Below are 26,397 nucleotides of genomic sequence, written 5' to 3' on the forward strand. Positions count from 1 at the left end.
AGGCCAAGCTACAGTTGTCGAGTTTTGGCGCCGGGGGCAGACGGGAGGAGCCCTGACTCACGGCCCAGGGATTCTGTTGAGCGGGTGTGACGTTTCAGCAAAGGGGTGGGTCTTCAAAATCCAATTCATTACAGCACCACGTGTTCAAGGAGCGTGGGAAAGAGGCGAGCTTTTCTTCCCAGCAAAGAAAGAGCCTGGGATCAAATAACATAGTGCAGCAAAAAGCTCTGTAGCGACGCAGGGCAAGGTATAGCGCCGCAGCCGGACAAGGACAGGCGGGGACAGCTTATTGCCGAGGCTGAAAAGTAGGTTATTCAGCGGATTAAAATGTAGACCTATTTATAGTTTTATCATGACATAAATAAAAACGTATCATACATTAACGTGGATTAATGCCAAAGTGTAAAATTCCGTTAAAGTAGATTTAGCCTATTCCTACATATGTTAAGCAAGCGCATATGTAACCAGCCATTAAACCGTTTTCCGTGTATTCAAAAGGTGTAGCTTATACGGCCTTATCGGTGATCCAAGCTGAAGTGACCCACATTGTGCTCGCTACGGGGGCCCCCTGCCAGACTGAGAGGGGCGCACATTTTTGGTCATGTCAGCTCAGCTGTTGCAAGCAGAGGAAATCTGCTAATGTCTCTCGTTAAAATGTAACAAATAAACGGTTGTTTGCAACACTGCTGCCAGCCAACAGTGTAGCTATGAACCAACCATCCTACTCCTGTTACACTGTTGGAAAAATACCCCACACTTGCATCTAAAAACTTGGGGCTCTGTTTGGCAACGTTTTGCATTGAACAGGGGAGGAAGAAATATATGGATAGAGCATAAAGAGGAGAAGAGGGCATTGGGTTACCTGGTGACCCTGGTATCAGTGCCCTGGGCTAAGGATGGGGAAACCCCAGTTCCTGCTCATATTACACCTTGCACACCAAGGAATGCACAGTATAGAAAGGGGTGGACCAAGGACCTGTTCTGATATCAATGTTGGATGTCCTACACCCTAAGACTACAATGTATACTTGACCTTTATATCCTACACCCTACAACTACACTAGAGTAGACTTTACACCCTTCACTCTAAAGCCCTACATTGTACACTAACCATATGGTCCCACACTGTGTTCTCCTTGGGTCTTGCTCACATGACTTCTGGTAACTAGAGGGCAGCCTGAAGCATATACATAAGAGAAAGGTTCCCAAAATGGCTACTGATGAAAGGACTCAGATCTGATATACAAATATCAGATCTGCAGTGTAAGATTGACCACACCAAAAACAATGCATCCTTGTTTTAATCATAAAAAACCCAACTGATTTTGTTTCAAAAGTAAAATATATCAAGATATGACAATGTAGGAAGGCCATGACTTATCAGCCATATAGAAGATCTAAAACAATCTAAAAACGTAAAAACACTTTGTCTCCAAAGGTCGATAACTGATTTAGTATTCTCAACTTGATAGATATATCGATGGATAGCCCACTCCAGGGTAGAAGCGCCATCGTCAAGAACATCTCCATTAGTTCTTGTTCTGCACGGCAATGGGCGTGGTACCGGTTCCCATTTTTTGGTCTAGAGTCTCCTTCCAGTCCCCGTCCCCGTCTTCCTCTGAGACACGAAGTACTTCCTGGAACTGTGAGATGACTCGGCTGAAGTGCGAGCCTTCCCAGAACACTTTGCCACAGCCTGTGCAGATGTAGAACTGCTGTATTCTGGGTAGGAGGGTGGGGGGCACGCTGTGGATCTGGAGGGCAGCCCCTCCAGGGAAGGTGAGGGTGCAGGGGTCCAGGTGGGACAAGGGAGCCCAGCGACACTGAGGGGTGTACTTGGGGGAGTCAGACGGCGCCGGAGGCACAGGGTCACAGCCTACTTCCTCTTCCCAGGTTACTCCTTCCTGTCCACCTACAGCCTGGCCCGGTAGAAAACCTGCCCAAAACAATATGCCTCAATATAGATCTTTGCTCCAACAGGGTGTGTGTGTGTGTGAGAGTAGGGTTTAAAATGTTGTAGAAGTACCTCTCTGTCTGAGGAGTAGTTCCATGTCTTCTCTGGGCATCTTCATGTACTCGTCACTGTTGCACACCTATCCACACACACATGGAAAAGTGAAAAATCACAGTTAATGCTCCGCCACCCTTCCTCAAACTGTGTTCCCTCCCATCATTGTTTCGTTTCACACAAACAAAATGACTCGGAATAATGCTAATCCGGTGCTGGTAAAATCTGCAGTTGACATGAGTGAAGGACACACACCTGGGACAGCTACTTTACTTTGGTTCCTTTTCTCAATCTGGACAGAGGATAGGTCTGTGGAGCTCAATATGAGCAAAACCAAGGAACTGTGTTGTGGTGCTGACAAGGAACAGACACTTTTTAAGCCTTTGTCACTTAACGGAGATGAAGTACATCAGGCGGGTTCCTGGAAAAATCTTGGTCCAGAGACTGACTCCCAATTTACATTTGATAAGCACTCAGACGGTATTTCAAAAAAGTTGTCCCAACGAGGAAACCGGAGGTGCTTTAATGTTGAAAAGGCCATTTTAAAAGTTGTGTATACATCACTTATTAAATCTGTGCTCACTTTTGATATTGTATCTTGGTTTAACTCTGTCAAAAACAAGAGCAAACTTTCAAGAACTATAAAACAAGCTGGTAAGATGTTTGGAGAGCTACCGATTCCACTCTCGGATCTTGACACTGGCAGTCAAAAGAAAAAACCCACCACGAGAGTGAATTGTGGGAAGAGTAATCAGGTCAACCTGTGCTCCCTCCTCTCTCCCAACTAACAGAGGTAAGTTGATGTGCTAGCTTGTGGTGCATCTCTCGCTAGCCTGTCTGTCTTGCTAACTCAGCCGGGCAGTGACTCTCTCGGTCTGTCTGTGTCTTGCTTGCTTGTCAGCCACTTCCAGCCCTGTGTTCTGTAACTGTGTGCCTGACAAAATTGAGAGTGAAAGACAACTATTTATGACGTTTGATAAACGCCAATGGGTGTAACGGTCTAAACTGCAACTTGGAAAAGATAACCGTGCATGACATGAAACTTGCGCTTTCCAGCAGCAGCCTCTGTGGGGACCAGGCAAACATGGGTGAAGACAATGTTTATCTAGTCTCTCAGTAAACTGTTTTGTTTAAAGGAGGGAGGTTTGTAGCGAGAGCACTGGGGTGTCAGGTGTGACTGTGTGGCAAATGTTTTACACGGCCCATGGGTCAGGTAGGAGGGCACCTTAGCAGAATTTTGCTTAGGGAGCAAGGGTCCCCAGGGAGGTCAGGCCCCGCTCTGAGGGTGGGGTAGACTAGGAGTTAGGCTTAGGTTCACGTTGTATGGTTAGTGTCAGAGTATGGTAAGGGTCAGGGGTGGGTAACCCTAACCCAGCTCAGGTATGTAGTGCCGTGTTGTCTAGCCTGTGCATGCCAACACAAGAGCAGAGCAGACAGGCAGGATACACGCCAACACACACACACAGCGATCTCCCAATACTTCAACATGCACATGCCTCTTCACACAAGCACGGTGTCCAGGCATGTGTGGATGTGAGGAGGTGACACACACACAGCTTTCCCACCCTTCCCCTGTCCTGACCTGACGTCCCAGCTGCCCCTGTCTGTCCCCACAGTGTCAAACTATCCCCCCCCCCCCCCGATGCCCTCTCGTCTCTATGACCCCCCCCCCCCCCCCCCACAACTAAGTAGCATGGCAGTGCTAAAAGCCTTGTCGACACACCTGAGCACCACTCGGACAAAAAGCCTCCACTTAAGAGCTGGACGGTAAATCAACAGAGGAGGTGGGGGTGGAGGCTGGAGAGAGGAGGTTGAGAGGCTGGAGAGAGGAAGGTGGCTGGAGAGAGGAGGCTGGAGAGAGGAGGGTGGAGAGAGGATGGTGGAGGTTGGAGAGAGGAGAGTGGGAGGCTGGAGAGAGGAGGCTGGAGAGAGGAGGGTGAGAGGCTGGAGAGAAAAGGGTGGGAGGCTGGAGAGAGGAGGGTGGGAGGCTGGAGAGAGGAGGGTGGGAGGCTAGAGAGAGGATGGTGGGAGGCTGGAGAGAGGAGGGTGGGAGGCTGGAGAGAGGAGGGTGGGAGGCTGGAGAGAGGAGGGTGGAGGCTGGAGAGAGGAGGGTGGAGGCTGGAGAGAGGCTGGAGACAGGAGGGTGGAGGTTGGAGAGAGGAGGCAGGCTGGAGAGAAGAAGCAGGCCGGAGAGAGGATGGTGGGAGGCTGGAGAGAGGAGGGTGGGAGGCTGGAGAGAGGAGGGTGGGAGGCTGGAGAGAGGAGGGTGGAGGCTGGAGAGAGGAGGGTGGAGGCTGGAGAGAGGCTGGAGACAGGAGGGTGGAGGTTGGAGAGAGGAGGCAGGCTGGAGAGAAGAAGCAGGCTGGAGAGAGGATGGTGGGAGGCTAGAGAGAGGATGTTGGGAGGCTGGAGAGAGGAGGCTGGAGGGAGAGGGTTGAGGCTGGGGAAACTGAGGAAAGGAGGTTGGTGAGGCTTGGGGTCTGGGGAGGACTCTTTATCTGAGTCCTGGGGGAACAGTTACTGAGACAGACAGACCCCCTCCCCTACACACACACACAAGGTGAGAACTGCTGCTTATGACTCTCTCTCTCTCACACACACACACACACACACAAACAAACAAACACACACACCCTGGCTCAACCTTGCACATTCACACTCCTTCTACCTAGCCAACATCTCTTTTCCCAGACATCACTCATCACTCCTCTCCTCCTCTGCTCTCCCTTCTCCTTTCCCAGCTCCAGCCAGGATAACAGAGTTTATTTACCCACTAGTGTTTCCCATGGCAGATCAAGTCTGAACCTGCTCATGTCTAACACTGTGGGCTTATCCTCAGTCTCACACACTCTTTCCATCCACCACTGTTACACACACACCTGCACCATAAACCAGCACACACCCAGGGGCAATTAAAGACTATTGCTGTCCAAATATCTTTATTTGGAATTGGAATAAAATTGGAATAAAAATAAATATGGTACAGCTTACTGTAGTCCAACAAGTCATCTGCTATTATTATTCTAAAAACTAATATGATGTGAATATTAGAAACGACACATAAAATAGACAAACAAACATGTCTTCACGGTAAACATATTTCCTCAACAGTAGCAGTATCAGTCGCTTCCAAGAAGTCAATACATGTATACTGCTGAAGGGAGACGAGGATGAACAAGCAGAACTTTGTATACTATTTCACACACATTTTGACTCTTACAAGACACGCTGAGCTCTCTCTCTCCCCCTCCTCCTCTTCCTCTGGACAACAAAGGCTATCAGGAGGCTGATACTGTATTTCAAAGAACAGGAGGTGGCGGAGAAAAGGGACAGAAAAGAGAGGGGGGATGTTGAGGAGAGAGAATGGGGAGGAAGGTGGAAGACTTTTCTCAGACGGTCTCTCTCTCTCTCTCTCTCTCTCTCTCTCACACACACACACGCACGCACGCACAGCTCAGTCCTGCAGGCCGCTCCCATGGGAAAATCGTGGACGGCACACAAAGGGAGGGGCCTCTAGGTCATGTGACCTAGACTCCTCGGCCAATGGAGCCTGAGTGATTTTATTCAAACGGCAGCACAGTCAGGTAAGGTACATGGTGGGAACTGGGGGGGTGTTCTGGAGATTGTCTGCAACTGCTAGCGCTACCTCACTGGTATACCTTTACATAATACATTTACCATATGACTGACTTATTATATACAGTATACTAAATATACACCTAAATGTAAGATTTATGTGACATGTACACACAAAATATTCGTAGACATTATTTATCAATGGTAATATGATTCATAAAAAAAAAGATATACGTACAAGTTAAAAACAGTTCTAGGTCCCTACTAACACACACACACACACACACACACACATCACACACCAGAAGGTCTGTGATTACAGTGCAGTTTATCATAATGACAGTGTGTCACTGTTGAGTCTGAACTTGGACCAGACCTGCCCCAACTCCAAACACACCTCTCACGCATGTATCCCTCTTTCTCTCCCTCTTTCACACACACACACACACAGTGTTTCTTGGCTTGAGTTTGTCAGGCCTGTCACCGTGTCTCCCCACGACCTGGTTGGTTGGTGCGTTTGAGGCCAGTGGAGGGCCAGTCATGGCCCTGAACAAAGGGCCCAGAGGAGGCTTTTTGTCCCAGGCTTAGCCCTTGGGACCTGGGCCTGCGTGTGCTGGAGGGTCCCTGGGAGAGCTGGGCCTCCTGGGGGGGGAGGGGGGGGCATACAGATGCCTCCTTCTACTGCCTCAGAGCCTGAAGCTCCACTCACCCCTTTCCCTCTCCAGACTTTCCCTGCTTCTCTCCAGCTTTCTCACATGTTCGGTCTCATACACACATGCAGGCACATACATGCAAACATGCACACACGCATGCATCTACACACACACACACACGCAATAACACCGGGGTATCATGTCTCCACAGAATCCGGTTCTCTGACAGCTTCGTCATGGGAACGGGAGCACTAACAAAGATTCTTGTGTTGTTGCGCAACCCCTCACATATTTCACACCTCTGCCAAACACACACACACAAAAACAGACATGAAACACATAAGCGTGGTTGTTCATACAAACACACACACCAGGGCACTCACTCATGAGGACAAAACAAGGACACACACTCGCAGGAACGCAGGGAATGTTCCTGTTGTGCTCGGTGAATCATCCCGGTCTTTAAATATTGATAGTTGCTGTACTATGCCTGGAGATGCCTCTCCCTGAGAACTCTGCAGGACGTGTGTGTGTGTGTGCGTGTTTGTATGCCAACAAGTTCATGTGTGTGCATGTATGTCCGTGTGTGCCAACAAGGTGTGATGGGTATGTAACTCTCTCGAGGCACTGCTTTGCTATGCGTGTCGTCTGCGCCTCCACAGTAACCTCCGGGCATCAGGAGGAAGGTGTCTGGACTGGGATCAGTATGAGAGGAGGACAAAACAAGAGAGGAGGGGGGAGGAACAGGAGGAGGAGGGCGGAGAAAGAGGAGGAGGAGCAGGCAAGTTCAGGAGCTCAGTAGGAGGAACATCAAAAGGTCTGAAAACATCAAGATGGCCACTGATGGTTGTCACCTGGTTATCATCTGGCCCAGTCCACAGGCATGGGAGACTGATAGCACACACACCCAGCCACACTGGGGTGAGGGGGCCAGATAAAGGGAATTCAAAGAGTGGGCAGTGACTCAAAGGTTAAGTGGAGATGATTCAGGATAAGACGTGTGTGTGTGTGTGTGTGTGTGTGTGGGGGGGAGAGAGCGTGTGTTTCGGAGGTTAAAGGGAAGGCTGGACAAGATGGGGAACAAAAGGCCCAAGGAAGAAAGGAGAGCGGGGGGAAGATGGGGTGAGAAGGAAGGGGAGAGGTTGAGAATCTAGGGGTCACGGGTGGAAGGGGTCACCTCTGGTGTGAAAGCAATGAGGTAAAACCGAAAGAAAGAGCAGGGAGAGTTCCCTGTGTCATAGACCCCAATAACCCCCCCCCCCCCCCCCTGGCCCCCAGGCCCCCCTCACTCTCACCCCCCTCACCCAGTACATTCCCCAGGGCCAGCGGTAGCCCCTTGCAGTCTCCTGTGACACAGTAATTAGAAGTCTGGGAACTGGATCTGTCCCTTTCTCAGTGCCCCCGTCCACCCCCCACCCCCTCATCACCCTCTTGCCCTCAAACCATCCCCCTCTTCCTCCCTCCCTCCCCAAACCTCCTTCTCCTCGCTCTACCCCCTCAGCCTGCCACCCCGTTCACCAGCACACAGCTCTCCTGGCCTGCCATGATATTCATGGGAGCAACCCTCCCCCCCCCTCTCCAGTGGCCGACTCTGTATCTCACAGAGCAGCCGCTGTCCCTCCCGCTCTCTGCATGTCACCCCCGCCGACCCCCCACCCCACACCCCTCCAACCTCCTCCCCCTTGGCCCCGCTATCTCCGTAGCGATAACCATGGGAACGGCTCTGTGGGAACAGGCCACCAGTGGACCAAAATAGACAGAGGGAGGAAAATGGAGGGAAGGAGAGAGAGAGAGAGAGAGAGAGAGAGATTCAGACAGACAGGTACGTCCATATCATTATGGACCTGCTGGTGTGATTAGGATCAGTGGGACCGCTCTTACACTGGTGTTCACACACTCTCACACACACACACACACACACACACACACACACACACACACACACACACACACACACACACACACACACACACACACACACACACACACACACACACACACACACACACACACACACACACACACACACACACACACACACACACACACACACACACACACACAGGCTGAGGAAGTGTCGTGGCAGAGACATGTCCAGGTAAAGACATCGAAAACATCCTAATCAACGTTCTACTTTTCATTGTGAAGCACCCTCTCTCCCAGCTATGAGACAGGGTTAGCGCCCTCTCTCCCAGCTATGAGACAGGGTTAGCGTTAGCGCCCTCCCTCCCAGCTCTGAGACAGGGTTAGCGTTAGCGCCCTCCCTCCCAGCTATGAGACAGGGTTAGCGTTAGCGCCCTCTCTCCCAGCTCTGAGACAGGGTTAGCATTAGCGCCCTCTCTCTCAGCTCTGAGACAGGGTTAGCGTTAGCACCCTCTCTCCCAGCTCTGAGACAGGGTTAGCGTTAGCGCCATCTCTCCCAGCTCAGAGACAGGGCTAGCGTTAGCGCCCTCTGTCCCAGCTCTGAGACAGGGTTAGCATTAGCGCCATCTCTCCCAGCTCAGAGACAGGGCTAGCGTTAGCGCCCTCTGTCCCAGCTCTGAGACAGGGTTAGCATTAGCGCCATCTCTCCCAGCTCAGAGACAGGGCTAGCGTTAGCGCCCTCTGTCCCAGCTCTGAGACAGGGTTAGCATTAGCGCCCTCTCTCTCAGCTCTGAGACAGGGTTAGCGTTAGCGCCATCTCTCCCAGCTCAGAGACAGGGTTAGCGTTAGCGCTCTCTCTCCCAGCTCTGAGACAGGGTTAGCGTTAGCGCCCTCTCTCCCAGCCCTGAGACAGGGTTAGCGTTAGCGCCCTCCGTGCCTCCATGACGACGGGCTGAGCTGAGGAGGAGCAGAGAGAACACCTAGCCGTCCTGACTCACAGAGCAGGTAGCCAGAACAGCACACCGCCCTACAGGGTATATTCGCCCACACTGCACTTTGGCGGGCTTTACCGTGGCAACCAATTTACTTGGGTCAGAACACTCAGAGCCAGACCCGGTTCACCCGCCCACACGCACACGCTGGCGGGCAGTTCCTGTGAGAACTACAGGTTTGTCGCGAGGAACGGAAGTGGACATGCGTCTTTTGCGCATCTTTTCTTTTTTACTCGGACACACACACATACACAGATACACACGCTGACTGACTTCTAGTTGGCCGGTGGGGTTGGGGTCTATTTTTCCATTCCATGTTTATCTGCTGTGTTTCAGTGGCAGGGCCGGCCTCTCCCAGGCCTTTCCCAGGCCAAGCAACCTGACCCCTCCAGCCCTCTACCTCCCTGCTCCCTGGGGGGGGGGCGGCTGAGACCCCTTCCCACCCCGGACTGCCCAGCGCTCCCAAAGCAAACAGGCTCCTAACCCTGCTAACATCACTGCTCATAGGAGGAGCTCTGGGCTGGCTGTCTGGCTGGCTGACAGGCTGGTTGGTTGGCTGACTGACTGACTGGCTGGCGACCGCTCTGAACTGGATGGTTGGCTTGCTGGCTAAATTCAGATCAGCTCAAATATGAATGGTAAATAACCTCCTGCCTCAAGTTCAACACACACACACACACACACACACACACACACATCTGCACAGTCAAAAGCAAATAGCTACATACTACACAGCATATGTATTGCCACAAAATACACACATTCAAAGGAGCACAATGATGGATCACATCTCATAGTCAAAGTCACTTACAAAAACAGCCATATATCAGAAACACAATTGCTCTGACGTGCATGCACACACACACAGTACTAGTTCACACACCAGGGTCTGTGATGGGGTCTATGTTCTCGGAGTCTCCACAGGGATCTGCCTGGAGCCTAAACCCTGCTGCTTACGCAAGTCAGACTGACCCCCCCCCCCCCACACACACACACACACACACAGATCTTCTGGCATCCCTACTCCGTGCCTGCTATGATAATACAACATTCCCATCTTCTTCTCCCAGCCCTCCTCCTCCACAGTGACCCCGGATGAAAGATGATGTCTTCAGATGCCTGTGTCATGTTTTCTCATGATTTATTTCCTGGGCTAGCAGGAGACCCCCACATTGGGGCCCTAGGGGCTAGCAGGAGACCCCCACACTGGGGCCCTAGGGGCTAGTAGGAGACCCCCACATTGGAGCCCTAGGGGCTAGTAGGAGACCCCCACATTGGGGCCCTTGGGGCTAGTAGGAGACCCCCACACTGGGGCCCTAAGGGCTAGTAGGAGACCCCCACACTGGGGCCCTAAGGGCTAGTAGGAGACCCCCACACTGGGGCCCTAAGGGCTAGTAGGAGACCCCCACACTGGGGCCCTAGGGGCTAGTAGGAGACTCCCACACTGGGGCCCTAGGGGCTAGCAGGAGACCCCCACATTGGGGCCCTAGGGGCTAGCAGGAGACCCCCACACTGGGGCCCTAGGGGCTAGTAGGAGACCCCCACATTGGAGCCCTAGGGGCTAGTAGGAGACCCCCACATTGGGGCCCTTGGGGCTAGTAGGAGACCCCCACACTGGGGCCCTAAGGGCTAGTAGGAGACCCCCACACTGGGGCCCTAAGGGCTAGTAGGAGACCCCCACACTGGGGCCCTAAGGGCTAGTAGGAGATCCCCACACTGGGGCCCTAAGGGCTAGTAGGAGACCCCCACACTGGGGCCCTAGGGGCTAGTAGGAGACTCCCACACTGGGGCCCTAGGGGCTAGCAGGAGACCCCCACATTGGGGCCCTAAGGGCTAGTAGGAGACCCCCACACTGGGGCCCTAAGGGCTAGTAGGAGACCCCCACACTGGGGCCCTAGGGGCTAGTAGGAGACCCCCACACTGGGGCCCTAAGGGCTAGTAGGAGACCCCCACACTGGGGCCCTAAGGGCTAGCAGGAGACCCCCACATTGGGGCCCTAAGGGCTAGTAGGAGACCCCCACACTGGGGCCCTAAGGGCTAGTAGGAGACCCCCACATTGGGGCCCTTGGGGCTAGTAGGAGACCCCCACACTGGGGCCCTAAGGGCTAGTAGGAGACCCCCACACTGGGGCCCTAAGGGCTAGTAGGAGACCCCGACACTGGGGCCCTAGGGGCTAGTAGGAGACCCCCACACTGGGGCCCTAAGGGCTAGTAGGAGTCCATTCATAAGTGTTACATGGGCCTATATATGACATATCTCAGACATGTAGGCCTGAACTGAAAGTTACAGCAGGAACCGACCAATGAGAAGCAAGGTTCCTGTTCGCGATGTGATGTGACACCGTGCATGATGCTGTTCTCTGGTGCAGACAGACGTTGCACCAGAGCAGGATGTTTCTAGGAAACTATACTCAGGATGAGAATGACTAGGCACATCTACACAATAATTCAACCGCACTCCCTCACTGCTTCTCTCAACTCCCCCCCCCCCCCCCCCCTCTCCATCTCGCACTGCCTCTCCCGTCCTCCCTACTTCTGGGAAGTGTCTATCTAGGTGAAAGATCACCGCTTGTCTCACTTCTGCAAGAACAGACCAGAGTGGTGGAGAACAGCTCCAAGCCGTGGCCCCCCGGGGCCTCACCGGACTCAAACTGGCTCTCCAGGCCAACTACATATCTCTCTGCTGTCAGGAGCTGTGTGTGGAGGAGGAGAGGAGAGAGGGAGGAGAAGAAAGGAGATAGGGAGGAGACAGGGAGGAGAAGAGAGGAGAAGAGAGGAGAAGAGAGGAGAAGAGAGGAGACAGGGAGAAGAGAGGAGAAGAGAGGAGACAGGGAGGAGAAGAGAGGAGAAGAGAGGAGAAGAGAGGAGACAGGGAGGAGACAGGGAGGAGAAGAGAGGAGACAGGGAGGAGAAGAGAGGAGAAGAGAGGAGACAGGGGAGAGGCAGTGCTGTCTGGTAGATGCGTGTGTGTGTTGAAGAGAAGTGAGCAGTGGGGAGCATGCTGTAGTGTGGGAGAGCTGGCTGGCTAGCGTGATTCACTGACCACACACTGCATATCGCATTTCAGCATCACCGGGGAAACCGCTCTACCACGACCGCAGAGACAGTAGTTCCCTTAATCACAGGAAAAAGGAAAAAAAAGAGTGAAAAAGAGAATTGTATTGTGAAAAGACCAGGGTGTGGTGGCAGTCTCATTAGATGAAATAACGGCCCGTTTCTGATGAGAAGGATTAGAAATGGGACCGGTACGATTGAATACTTCATCTTCTACCAGAGAAGCTAATATGCTACATTCCAACCAGATACCAGGTTACAAACAAGGGGAAAGGGAAGGTTGCTACATCGCTGTAGCTAAGCTGTGCACCCCAGCTACCACTCTCACGTGCGGGTACGACAGAAGCCATCGGCGAGTGGGTCTCTCTCTCTCTCTCTGTGGTTTCCCATTCCTCCGTTCCTCCCTTTCCCCCTCTGGTGTTCCCCCTCTCTTGTTGTCCAACTCTGCTCTCTCTCCCTGTGCGGCAGAGGAAAGTGCCCCCCCCCCCCCCCCACCTCTCATCCCCTCCATCCCTCCCCCTCCTCTGATAGAACATAAACAGGCCTGTCTGCTCAGGGCCCGTTCTCATGACATCAGCACACAGCAGGAATGCGCGCTCTCTCTCTCTCTCTCTCTCTCTCTCTCTCTCTCTCTACCTCTCTCTCTACCTCTCTCTCTACCTCTCTCTACCTCTGTCTACCTCTCTCTACCTCTCTCTACCTCTCTCTATCCCTCTCTCCATATCTCTTTCTCTCACACTATCAGTCTCTCGTTGTCTCACAGTCTTCATCTTTCGTTCCCCGTCTCTTCATCTTCACGTCGCTGGGACTGTCTCCCCACTGCACCCCCCAGATACCTCTCTGTTTTTCTGTTTCTGTCAAAACACCAATTACCCCCTCCCTCCCCTCCACCTCCCCACCTCCCTCCCCACCTCCCTCCCTCCCTCCCTCCCTCATACTGTCATCCAGCTCGTCTTTCTCGTCTACCTCATGCTGTCCTTAAACCTTACCAGATTTACCGTCTCAAAAACGTGCACACACACTCTCTCGCTTTCTCTCTCGCACAGACACACACACACAGACACACACAAAACCAACACAGGAGATGAGAATCTAAAAATGGAGGCGGAGGTAAGAGCAAGTATTCCAATGCTGGGAATCATGCTGGGTTCATTACTGTGTGCAGGAGAAGGTGTGTGTGTGTGTGTGTGTGTGTGTGTGTGTGTGGAGAATACAGGGGAAATTACGCACTACTTCATTGTACTGGTGTTTGGAGGAAAAGCCCTATTGAAGGTTCTCCCTCCACCCGTCTCTCACTTTCCACCCCCCACCCCTGACTTTCCCTATCTCTCCTCTCTCTGTAGCTCTCTAGCTCTCTCCCCCTCTCCCTCTCTCTCTCTCCTCCCTCTCCCCCCCCTCTCTCTTTCTCTCTCTCAGCTATCGGGGAAAGCAGGGGCAGGAAGCAGCTTGGCTCCCAGACAATGGAACACATCAAACAGCACCAGCCCCTCTTACAGTCTCACCGGCTCTCTCACACACACACACACACACACACACAAATGCCAGCCAGCCAATGAAAACACGAGGTACAAAAGCACAAACAGAGCAAGACAAACAGGACATTCCAGCTGACGGCTGCCCTGGATTCCTCTCCAAGAGAAGGAGAGAGAGGGGGGGGGGGGGGGGGGAAGAGAGAAAGGGAAGATTAAAATGAGGGAGAAAGAATGAAAGGGGAGAGAGAAATAGAGATGGAGATACAGAGATAGAGAGAAGTGAAATTAGAGAGAAAAAGGTGGGAGAAACAAAGTGAGGCAGAGACAGAGGTGAGGGAGTATATGTGTGTGTGTGTGTGTGTGTGTGTGCAGGAAAGGGGAAAGAGGTTTAAGAAGAGGTGGGGGCACAGACAGGAACAGGAAGTAGAATCAGATTATTAACTCTGTAGTGATCATCTCTCCTTGAGAGTCCTTGAACACACAAGGACATTGTGCATACATCAAAGGAAGAATCACACACCAACCAACATTTATACCAACACACACACACACCAACATTTATACCAACAAACACACACACACACCAACCAACATTTATACCAACACACACACACACACACCAACCAACATTTATACCAACACACACATACACCAACCAACATTTATACCAACACACACACACCAACCAACATTTATACCAACGCACACACACCAACCAACATTTATACCAACGCACACACACCAACCAACATTTATACCAACGCACACACACACACACACACACAGGTGTTATGGAGAAGCTGTGTGCTCCATAGGCAGATTTCCAGTGTGGGAACAGCGAGCCGACTGGATTCCTGGAGACCAGATGGAGCTGATGTCTGGGATGACTGCACTCAGTACAACACTACTGCTGTTGTGGGACTCCACACGCACTTCTCCACTCACATGCATGAACATGCACACGGACACACACATGCAGTAAACACTCAGTTATCTTTTTCCACACAGATAATCTTTCTCCCTCCAGACATCTCTCTCTCTTTACCTCCCTCCCTCCCTCTCTCCCCCCCCTCCCTCCCTCCCCCTCCCTCTCTCCCTCAAACACACACCCGTCACCATCATGGTGAGCCCAGGCCTCTCCTGTTCTGCCGCAGTCTGTCCATCACAGTCTCTCCCTACCATTCCCTTCCTAGCCCCCGCTCCTTTCCATCTCAGTATTTCTCTCTCCATTTCCATGTCTCTTTGCCCCCCTGCCCCCCCCCCCCCCCCCCCACACACACACACACACTCTCTCTCTCAGTAAAAGGAGTAGCAGACCCTTCACCACACACAGTGGGAAATATCTGGGATGGTTTCCCTCGGAATGTCTTGGCGTGTCTCAGGAATGTCTCTCCCCCCTTCCTCCCCCCCCCCCCTCCCGGTCTCTCCCTCCCTCCCCTTCTTCTTGTCTCCAGGGGGTGGGGTGGCGAGACCACGGAGCCCTGTTTTTCACACACTTTCAGACGCGCGCACACACACTTATACAGACTTTGAGAAAACAGCGTCTTAAAAGGACTTATCATTGTCCTTTCGAACACACACACACACAAACTTTCACACAGACACACTTTCCCTCACACACACAGACACACTCACACAAACCCACACTCTCTCTTTCTCTCAGACACAAAAACACATGCCTTCGCACACCCAGCGAAGGGTAACTCTAAACGTGTCTCATCCTCCAACATTCCTCTTCCTTTCTCAGCCTGTTACCCCCTTTGTAGATCAAAGCACGGAGCAACAAGTTCTCCTGTCACCACTCCCTCTCCAACTTCCTCCTCCCCCTCACTCTCTTTCACACATACTCGCTCTCATTCAATGCATTTTTTCCATCTCTACCTCTCTCTCTCTCTCCCCCTTGCTCTCTCTCTCTCCCCCTTGCTCTCTCTCTATCTCTCTCTCTCTCCTTCACATTCCTCACTGCCCTCTAGCGCTCCCTCTATCCTTCCTTCATGTCGCTCACTCCCTCACTCGCTCCCTCCCCTAACCTCTCCACCCCTCCCCCCCACCCCCCCTCCCCACCTCTCTTGACACTCTCACGGTGTTGCAGTTCCTGTTGCTCTCGTTTTCACTTCCCTCCTTGTGGCTCGTGGGAACCAGGCCTGTATTGTCTGTCTATGTTAGTCTGGTCTGGTCTAGTCTAGCCAGGTTAGAATGGTCTAGCCTGGTCTAGAATGGTTTAGTCTGGTCTGGTCTAGCCCAGTCTGGTCCAGCATGGTCTAGCCAGGTGTAGTGTGGTCTAGCCAGGTCTAGTGTGGGCTAGCCAGGTCTAGTGTGGGCTAGCCAGGTCTAGTGTGGTCTAGCCTGGTCTAGTGTGGTGTAGTGTGGTCTAGCCAGGTCTAGTGTGGTCTAGCCAGGTCTAGTGTGGTCTAGCCAGGTCTAGTGTGGTCTAGCCAGATCTAGTGTGGTCTAGTTTGGTCTAGTGTGGTCTAGCCAGGTCTAGTGTGGTCTAGTTTGGTCTAGTGTGGCCTAGCCAGGTCTTGTGTGGTCTAGCGTGGTCTAGCCAGGTCTTGTGTGGTCTAGCCAGGTCTAGTGTGGTCTAGCCAGGTCTAGTCAGGTCTAGCCTAAAGGATGATGTCTATCTCTCAGCCTCAACACGTCTATAAACAGCCCCAGAGCCGACATCTGATGCACTGGGAGAAAGAGCTCTTTGAAAAAGTAGCTGGGTGCGGCCGGTGAGAGACCGGGTCGGGTAGGGGTGGCACCGTGGGACAAACCTAACCCCTGTCCCCTCCCTCAGATGGAATTCACATACAGGGTGTCGGAGAGGAAAACTGAAAGGCCAAGGTTACATTCTACCAATATACTGTATCTGACATGGGCTCTCCAGCCATGCTGGGGTCAGCAGGGGACAGTATTAGCATCCTGACAGCAATGAACCTGTCGTCTGATGGACTGAACATTGACGTTAATGTGTTTATCCACCTTCATCCAGCTACACACACACACGCTAAAGAAAGCAGCACACACAAATCCATCAAGTATGCGGGATTCACAAACACACAAACTTGTCAAACTCTTTCCCAATATTACACACTCTCTCACACAGAGAGAAAGAGAATGAGAGAGAGAGAGAGAGAGAGGGGAGGGGGGGGGAGGAGAAAAAGGGAAAGAGAGAGGGAAGGGGGAGAGAGCGAGAGAGAGCGAGACAGAGAGAGCGAGACAGAGAGAGAGAGAGAGAGAGAGAGAGAGAGAGAGAGAGAGAGAGAGAGAGAGAGAGAGAGAGAGAGAGAGAGAGAGAGAGAGAGAGAGAGACAGAGACAGAGAGAGAGAGAGAGAGAGAGAGAGAGAGAGAGAGAGAGAGAGAGAGAGAGAGAGAGAGAGAGAGGTGTAGGTAGGAAACAGAGGAGGGACAGCAGAGGGGATTAGTGAGATAACTGGCAGGCACTATTCTCCCGGGCAGGGCAGTGAAGGGGTTAATAATTGGCCCTGTGTATCAATGGGTCACACAGGGGCTTCAGTAGGGGTTCAGGAATGTCTCCGCGCGGCCGGCCTGGGAGAGAGTGCTTTCAGAGGGGGCCCGGGGGGGGGGGGGGGGGGGGGGGGGGGGGGTTCGGGGAGCCTGAAGGGAGTCTATATTGGCCGAGACACACATCTCTGTTTTAGTTTTTCCTCTCTCTCTCTCTCTCTCTGAGTGAAGCTCAGCGGGGATGAGGTGGTCAAGACTCCAACACACTCCTGCCAATCAAAGGGCTTTTACAACGAGGCAACAAAAGGGTTAACTTCGCCTGGGTGGGCTTCAGACACACACACACACACACACATTCCTTTACTAAACTTCACTCATCCTCATGTCATTGTTTTGTGATTGTCCCCCCCTAGCAAAGAAGGTTGCTCATTGGTCTACCCCAAGCACTCCGCAGCCGATCCCAGGACTATAACAAAACAAAACAAATATATTGGAAACATTTGGGAGGGGACACACACACACACACACGTATAACCGTCTTTATCAATAGACAGCCCTTCAGCAGACAAGCAGGCAGAAGGTGGGGGGGGGGTGTTTGTACAGGCAGACCACCCTCAGGCCAGGCCACCAACCCTTAGGAGACGGAAAGACAGACAATCAGCCTGGTTGGCTGACTGGCAGCAGGTTGAGGAGGCAGGTTAGGATCCAGGTTGTCAAGGTTGATGCACTCTAGACCTTCCGCATGCAGGCTTTGTTAAGAAACAGGTTCCCCGATGGGAAAAAACTTCCACTGAAATCTCACCGCCTGAAATCTCGCTGCACTTCCTTCGCTGCGCAGGCAGAATGAAGATCTGTGGTGACCTAGTCCTGTGTGTCCACCCTCACCAGCCCAGCCGGGGTGCAGATTTGACCACATTCCCACACTCACACAGAGACATAGGGAAGTGAGAATCTGGAACACAGGGTCTTTGAACCAGGCCCACACACACACACACACACACACACACACACAAACACACAGTGAGGATCTAACCTGACAGCGGCTGAAGATGTCAGACTTGGTGGGCTGGATGTTAAAGTGCTGGAGGACCCTGATGGCCTGGTCTTTGGCCTTCTCTGAACAGTCCAGCGCCAGACACCGGCCCTCGCCTACCTGGGACCTCAGCTGAAGACACACACACACAGGGTAGCCAACCATGAGTGCTGTGTGTTTCTTTTCGCCCCACGTATCCATGCCGACCAGCTAACTGAACAGCGGGCTGATCCGGAGGGTACTTACGGTGTGGAAGGGCTGTCCACAGGTGAGAATGACTCTGCCCTCTGACTGAGCAAGCTGTGCAGGGGAGACAGGGTCAGAGAAGAGAAACACACACCAGGATCTTTTCACAGAAAGGGTTAGGATTGGAAGTGTGTGTGTGTGTGTTTTAGGAGTGCGTGTCCAAATGCGTGTGCGCGTTTACTTGTTTCTGTGTGGTCACGTTGTTTAACCTGTTACTCTGTGTGTGTGAGGGTGTGTTTGTTTACTTCTCTGTGTGGTCCTGTTGTCTTAACACGTACTCTTGTAAGTGTGTGTGTGTGTGTTTCAGCGTGTGTGTTTCAGCGTGTGTGTGTGTGTGCTGCTGCCTGACCTGTGCTGCTACTCGGTGGTCATCAGTGTTCTCCAGCATCCGCACATCCACCCCCAGAGAGCGCAGGCACCTCCCCAGCCCCTGCAGCATGTTGTCACACACCACCTTCAGCTGCTGGGGGGACATGGGGGGGCCTACACACGCCCCGGCTTCCCCAGCCAGAGGGCTCCTCGCCTCCAGGGTTTGGGCCGGCGAAGGACCCCCTCCACACTGGCGTTCCTGGCGAACGAGAGACAATGAGAGAGAGAGAGCCTCACCAACACACCAGGAGCATCCATTTCAACATCAACAAGAACAGCAGTGGTCGTTATGACAGAGGGACTTGGTTGACCCCTGACCTCTCTCTGGCGAGCCTGTTTGGCCTTCTCTTTCCGCTTCCTGTTCTCTTTAGTTTTCTTCCCCGCCTGGGCGGAGGAGACGGAGTGCAGGTCGGCCGGCAGCCCGAAGCATGCCGGGTCCTTAGAGAGGGCGGAGTACACCTCCAGTAGGCAGTAGGCGTCAGCCGCTGGGGGAGAGGAAGAATGGGGTAAATAAGAAAAGTCTGTTTGTTTTGTGTGTGTGTCCATATGTGTGTGTGTGTGTGTGTACCTACCTGCATATCGTAACTGGCTGGTGCGGAGGGGTCGTCTCTCCCAGTTAGACAGCTGCTCTATCTTGTCCAGGGGCCGGCCCAGAATCTGCTGGACCAATAAGCTGAGGCCCTTCTCTGCTGGCCCGTCCCCCACCAGAACACTCCGCGAAGCCCCGCTCCTCCCGCGGCCGCTGCGTTGTATCTGAACCACACAGTGGCCGAGGGCAAGTTCATTTGAAGTTAGCGAATGCTAGGCTAATGGAATGCTAAGATGTATTAAGTCTAGGATAAACAAATGCTAAGCTAAATGAATTCTAGGATAGGTGATAATAAGCTAGGTGAACACTAGGCTTGGTGAACGCTAGGCTTGGTGAACACTAGGCTAGGTGAACGCTAGTCTAGTTGAATGCTAGGCTAGGTGAACGCTAGGCTTGGTGAACGCTAGGCTAGGTGAACGCTAGGCTTGGTGAACGCTAGGCTAGGTGAACGCTAGGCTAGGTGAACGCTAGGCTAGGTGAACGCTAGGCTAGGTGAACGCTAGGCTAGGTGAACGCTAGGCTAGGTGAATGATAGGCTAGGTGAATGCTAAGCCAACCTGCTGGTGAACATTGAGAAGGTCCAGCACCCCCTCTGTCTTCAGAGGCTCCTCAGTGAACTGAGGCCAGGTGGCCAGAAGGGACTTCAGATCCCCTGACATCCCATAACCTGGAAGGACAGACAGTAACCACGGAAACCTTACAAATGCATTGACTTTATTCTTCATGTCTAGATGTAACAGGGCTATCCCCCCCTTCAGATTAAAGCCAAACCTAAACCACCAACATACCCAGCTTAAGAACTTTGGGTTCTGAAAAGAGGGTTCTGATAAACCGGACGGTTCCACTGTGCTGACAGAACCCGTCGGCACACAGGTCCAGCAGGAACACCTGTCCCTGAACGGCCAGCTGGATCAGAGTCACACGCTGGGTCTTGACGGTGCCGAAGCCAGCCCTCCACTCCATGTCCACACCTACCACACGCCCCGCCTGGAACACACCGCACAATGGATGGATGAGCAGATGGATGGATCATTGAATGGACAGTTGGAAGGATGAATGAAGTCATTAATTGATGGAATCTGTGGGGTTCTGCAACGGGAGACTGTTGTCCCATCACCGTGGTAACCGTGCCTGTATGATGTCTTGGCAGAGCTGCAGTCCGTCCTGTGTATCCAGGAAATGGACGTTGTCTCGGGTGATTGGCACCTGGTAGAACCTATCCCGGTGAGACAGGGGAGGGTCCCACTCTTCGCTCTGGGGAGAGTCGTTCCCACACACATGCCTGGGGGAGGAGATATAAGTGTGCGTGTGTGTGCGTAAGACAAAGAGATTCTGCTTCTTCCCTGTGATGGCTAAAACACACACAAACACCACAAAACACTCACTCACCTCAGCGAGGCTGGCAGGCTCTGCTGGGCGTCCCAAACCCCGAATGGCAGCCTGTCTCTGGGGACGCCGTACTGAAGTGACCACTGGGCGGCACTCTGGAGCCCGCTGTGCTTCAGAACTAGCTCCACCAGATGGACCTGCAGCTCTGGACACCCCGCCACTGTGGACTGATGCTGCATGTTACTACACACACACACACACACACCCTGTCACTATGGACTGATGCTGCATGTTACTACACACACACACACACACACACACAGCCACTGATGCCACAAGGAAAGGGGGATCCTACCTGAACATGGTCCTTCCAGTTCTCCTCAGACATGCCCTTCTGTAGGACAGGAAGGACAACAGGACAGGGAATGAGAGACAGGCGCAGAGAATGGACACGAGAATTTGTCCCAGAGGACAGGAAACTGGTCCTATTCTAAGCACTGGTCCCATGTCCTGCTTACCTCCACAAACCTCTTGTACATGAGGAACCGGAGGCTGTCGAGCTTACGCTTGTACACAGAGTTGGGACACAGTCCTGAGAGAGGAAAAGGATCTGTTCAGTCATTACGCCCTTATTACACATCATGTACTACAGGAGTCATGTCATCAAACTGCACATCAGACACAAACACACTCCCAGGGACACACACACACACCTGGGTCGATACTGAACTTGTCCATCAGTCTGAACACCTGCTTGCTAAGCAGCTTAGCTTGGATCTGGTCCGTCTGGTGTTTGGACAGACTCAAGTTGGGGAACTGCCTGCAGAATCCCAGGGAGACGCACATGAATACACACATCCATGCCCACACACACACACATCCAGAGTACACACACAAACAAGCGTACACATGCCAGAAGAACCGTGCACGCACATACACAAGCACCTTTGGAGCTGAGCTGGGTTAAAGCTGGGCTGGCACCACGAGTCCAGCAGAATGACCAGACGCTTCTCCAGGTCAGGGTGACCAGCCACCCAGGACTCTGCCACTTGGAGCTTGTCATGCAGGATCAGGGGCACACACACCTGCACCACGGATGAGCAGGGGACACAAACACACACAAACGTCACTTAAGTCTCTCTCAACCCTTGTAATGGATGTGTCTTCCACACAGACACACACATGGGCAAACCCAGTGGTCTCACCTCCTCCATATTGAGCTCTCTCTGTAGTTTGAGTTTGGCGCTCAGTATAGCAGCCTAAGAGGGAGAGACAGACCTTTGTTATTGCAGTTGGTTCAATGGTTCGTTCATTGTCATTTTGTGACCCATCTTCTTTCCTTTTGTATCTGATCTTTACAGTAAGGAACCCGTTCAACCCCTCCACCCACCTCCCTGTAGCAGCAGAGGGCCTGCAGCCTGGTGATGTGTTGCCTGAGCAGGACTGGGTCCAGGGAGCCCAGCTGGTACAGGTCCAGCAGGGGCTCCATGTAGCTGGGCTGGGCGTCGGTGAGGAGCCCCAGGGCCCGGAGCTGCAGGCCCACAGCCTGGTCCTCTGGCAAGGCCTGGAGGCTCACCTGGAGCGGGACAGGGGGTGGGGTGGTGGTGGGGCGATGAGGGGTTCATTCACAATTTGAGGTGCAGATTCTCCCCCCACACACACACACTACACAGAATTGAACTGTATGTACCTGACTCGGGGAGTATTTAACATTGGTATTGGTATTAAACACACGTATGTATGGACGTGTACAGTGTTCCGTGTACTACACCTGGCTCCAGACATCTGTGGAGCTCTGCACCTGTGGGTGTTGGCGTCTCCAGCGTTCAAACTCCTGCAGGATGCAGTGCCCCAGGGTGGAGGCCCTGCCCTTCTGCTTGCCCGGGCAGCCCTCCAAGAGCTCCATCAGACCTGCCAGAGGCTCCCCCAGGGAGGAGAAGCCATGCTGGGCAGTGGCACGCAGCTGGAGGGGGGTGGGGGCAGAGGTCAGACAGGTAGAACGGGGAAGACAGATCGACGATAAGAAAAAAAGTACGAATAGTAAGAGTAAAGGAGAGGGAACTTGAAATGAAAGGAAGGGGCCATTTTTGGAAGGGAGGAAGGCATGCAGAAAGGAAGGAAGGATCTTAGGGCTGATATTGCCAGTAGTCCTGCAGAGTTGCTAAGCAGTAGCGGTGTGGAGGTTTTCTGGGGGAAACAGATAGTCGGGCCGTTGAGCTCCTGTCTTAAATCATCTACCAGACGGTGTCCATGCATCCCCCTCACACACCTCTCATGTTCATACACTGCACACTCAAATTCCTTCCTTCCTCCCCCCTCCGCGTGCACACACACTCACACACAGCGGTTTCTCTCATTAGCAGAGGCATGCACACACACACATGACCACAACACACACTGAAAACGACACACAGACACATGAATGATTTCTCACTCACTAACTCACAAATACACACAGAAACTCTCTCTCACACACACACACAGGGCCTGTTTCTCACCGCCTCCAATTCCTTGCGGGTCCACAGGTCAAAGAGCTGGTCCCTCAGAGCTGTGGGGTCAACACCTGGGGGTCACACAGGTGATATGGGGTTACACCCTGACCCCTGACCCAACCTGTCACGGGGAAACCCCTATTGTTCCTCTCACTTTCTGAACCCATCCTTCTACAGCTCCTGTACCTCCACTACTCTGATAGACACAGGCTGTTGACTTCCAGGAGTCATTGAGACCTTGTTGGTCCTGTTCTCTTGTTATCGCGGCTCTGTCTGTCTTGAATCAACCACTGAACCCTATTGCCCCTGCCGTTGAGTGCATGTATAACTTTGTTGTGTGTTTTTTCTTTGATGTATGTTTGTCTGTAGTGGTGTGTTCGTCGGTTGTGGTGTGTTCTGCGCTGGCAAACAGCACAGGGCAGAGGAACTATGGTGGCCAACGTTAAAATAAGACCCTATGACAAAGCAGAGACAAAGGGAGTTGTGTGTGTGTGTGTGTGTGCATGGTGTTTCTCTGTGCATTCCCAAAAGCTCTGGCCCCTCTCTCATGCTGTGTGGGCTCCTCCTCCTGCACCTCCTCCCCCTCCCACCACCCTTCTCTCCCTCCGTTTCTCCCTCCTTCCCAGACCAGTGTGTCCCCAGCCCCCCCCCATCCCCCCTTCCCCATTCCCCCGCAGTGCTGTTTGTCTCGGATTTCCCCAGGAAAGGGCAACACGGTGTAAAAAAAACCTGCCTTCCTGACAGCCAGCCTGGGAAAGCAGACCAAAGGGCTTCTCCCTCTCCCTCCCTCCACCCTCTCTCGTTCTCCACTTGCCTTCCCTCCACTGCCCTCTTCTCTTAGCCTTCTTTAGAGATCTCGCTATTTATCTCGTAAATAAAGACAACTGGCCATCCCTCGTGTGTCTCGTTTCCTCTTTCTACTTTCCTTTGAAAAGTCCTACTTCTATACATCTCTCTCTCCTCGACCAGGATGTTGTGCTCCACAGCGGGGCGAGATCCAGGCCAGCCTCGAGACATGAAACATCCCTGATTTAAGACTCGCTGTCATATTGAGATGTGTGTGTGTGTGCGTATCTCTGCTTTTTCCCCTTCTTAATAACGACTGAACCACCGATCCATATCATGTCCATTTTAGCAGATGCCTATTCTAGACCAGGCCCAACCTAAGCTTTCCTGAGTGGAGCAGCCAAACAGAAGAGCAGAAACGCCAGCAGCTTGTGCACAGCTACGCTGGATTCCAGGAGAACAGTGAACCGAGCTGTCCTCGTGTGAGAGGGCCGTCTCCTCCACTCAGCTACTGGGTACTGACCCTCTCGCTTCGGGCTCGCCTGGCTCATTCCTCCGCAGCGGGTCAGAGGTGGTGGGAGCGGGGTGGGGGGGGTGGAGGCACGTTCGCTGTCGTCGTCAGGTCAAGGGGGGGGGGGGGGCTGAGTGGTGCCTTAAGTCCCTGGGGGTGTGGCAAGAGGAAAGAGGAAATACGTCATGAAATTGTTTTTAAAAATACAGAGCTGTGAAAAACAAACAAGGCAGGGTTTCATACCCTGAACCTTTTCTCCTCTCCCCCTGCCCTACACGGAGTATTGAGACATGTCCACAGCTGGTGCCTACAAGCCACAGTAGATACACCTGACTGGTGGGGATCGTCATAAACACATAGCAGACTACACGTTTCCTGAACAGAGGTCTCTCTCTCCTTCCTCTCCTCTTCCTGGTGTTTGACGTCCACCAGCTGCATGCTCCTTTATTATCTACCCTAACGTAGTCATACTTAACACTGTGGCGTCCAACCAATGTCTTCTATGTAAGCAGGCCATAGAATCACCTATTCCCTAATCAATGAAAGATTGCTTCATCGCTGTGAGCGGACTAGAGTGTTTGTCTAAAACAAGGGAATGACTTGAGATAAAACAATGTTGACATAAGCTCTGTAAGTGCCCTGAGCACAATTTTGCTGACAGCGAGATGGTTTCTGCATAGTGAGGTGTGCAGTCAATAGAGTACACGTACTTAAAACTAGTCAACCGTGATTACTTAGGACGAAGCTTTAGAAAAATCTGGTCTTCAGCATCAGGCTCAAAATTTCGGTTAGGCAATTTATTAACAAGTCTGCACTCTCTCTCTCTCTCTCTCACATTCCCTGTGGGAACAGCAGCCCAAGAAGAGGCAGGCTGCCAGCTGGCTAGGAGACGTGCTTTTGAGGCTGCGGATGTTTTGTTAGGTCTGGAGTCTGGACTGTTTCTCTCCCTTTCGCTCCACAGCGGCAGGGGGAGGCGCCTGGCACTCGAGACCAAGTTCTCAGTTACGGGACGCAGCACGACTCCATGCTCTGCTGGCTTCTACTGCCACTAAGCGGTGAAATTGGAACAGCAGCCTAAGAGTTTACCTCACACACAGTCAACGGATAGCTAGCTAGCTCGTAGCCTTACCTCAGAGAACAGTTTTGTCAGAAAACCTTTCTGTACAAGTGGCACACCTGACCATTTTCTACATCTCTGTGAATAACCACATTCTTATATCGCTGTTGTAAGATAAACGGCGTTAATTAAAACATAGGGAAAATAGCCTCGCTCACCCTGTAAATGCTTCAACACGAACAGGAAGGGGAAAATATGTGGCGTTTCATTTCCGAGTAGCGCGGAACGAACATCCTGTTGGGAAAGGTTTTGCACGGACACGTACATGTACACTCGAGTATGTAAACTTACTTCGACAATCCTGTACATGTAAATGTAATATATTTTCACGTCAGGCATTAACAGTAATATGATGATATGTAACTGTATATAATATATATCACACAAAGGTTATGACAGTCACGAATGTGGACAACACTAACTTTACATTTACATTTTACATTTACATTTAGTCATTTAGCAGACGCTCTTATCCAGAGCGACTTACAGTAAGTACAGGGACATTCTCCCCGAGGCAAGTAGGGTGAAGTGCCTTGCCCAAGGACACAACGTCAGTTGGCTTGACCGGGAATCGAACTGGCAACCTTCGGATTACTAGCCCGCTTCCCTAACCGCTCAGCCACCTGACTCCTCCTTTAGAACTTTAGAAAAGTTTTTATTTTTCTTAATTGTGTTTGCAATTATTTAATTTTTGGACGAACAAGGGCCTTAAAGTACGTGTAAAGTCAATAATAAATATGTGTTCTGAGTTTGTCACACCACAAGAAAATGTGTTACGAACCACCCGGCCAGATTTGAATGATCGCAATAAAATAAGTAATCAAAATCTTGAACAATTAAGGGGCGTGTCGGCTGAG

At 52.2% G+C, this 26,397-nt stretch overlaps 1 protein-coding gene across 4 annotated transcripts; it reads right to left on the reverse strand.

The window, feature by feature from the left end:
* Positions 1-1,283: 1,283 nt before the first annotated feature.
* exd3 (exonuclease 3'-5' domain containing 3) lies at positions 1,284-24,500 on the reverse strand. 4 transcript variants are annotated; one of them, XM_067251059.1, is made up of 20 exons: positions 24,436-24,500; positions 23,133-23,197; positions 22,436-22,597; positions 22,025-22,210; positions 21,840-21,893; positions 21,580-21,719; positions 21,348-21,454; positions 21,153-21,226; positions 20,990-21,028; positions 20,695-20,861; positions 20,437-20,587; positions 20,094-20,292; positions 19,863-19,972; positions 19,289-19,469; positions 19,035-19,201; positions 18,697-18,915; positions 18,348-18,401; positions 18,102-18,233; positions 2,027-2,093; positions 1,284-1,936 (listed from the first exon to the last, which is right to left on the reverse strand). In XM_067251059.1, the coding sequence occupies exons 1-20, from the start codon at positions 24,461-24,463 to the stop codon at positions 1,530-1,532; spliced, it is 2,709 nt and encodes a 902-aa protein (XP_067107160.1). In that variant the 5' UTR covers positions 24,464-24,500; the 3' UTR covers positions 1,284-1,529. The 4 variants fall into 4 exon arrangements, with proteins under 4 accessions (XP_067107160.1, XP_067107158.1, XP_067107157.1 ...); XM_067251057.1 differs by having other exon boundaries at positions 20,695-20,867; XM_067251056.1 differs by having other exon boundaries at positions 22,406-22,597.
* Between the last annotated feature and the right edge of the window lie 1,897 nt (positions 24,501-26,397).

This window comes from Osmerus mordax, chromosome 14 (assembly GCF_038355195.1).
Source record: "Osmerus mordax isolate fOsmMor3 chromosome 14, fOsmMor3.pri, whole genome shotgun sequence".
In the NCBI taxonomy this organism is placed as follows: Eukaryota; Metazoa; Chordata; class Actinopteri; order Osmeriformes; family Osmeridae; genus Osmerus; species Osmerus mordax.

What these genes read in the sequence shown, in the direction of transcription:
- exd3 (XM_067251055.1), bottom strand. Translation starts at nt 24,463, where the DNA reads ATGAGCCAGGCGAGCCCGAAGCGAGAGG. An exon ending in CCCGCAAGGAATTGGAGGCG is followed by an intron (nt 22,598 to 23,132) that starts GTGAGAAACAGG and finishes ACCCCCCTCCAG; the next exon opens with CTGCGTGCCACTGCCCAGCA. An exon ending in GTGGACAGCCCTTCCACACC is followed by an intron (nt 18,234 to 18,347) that starts GTAAGTACCCTC and finishes GTGTGTCTTCAG; the next exon opens with CTGAGGTCCCAGGTAGGCGA.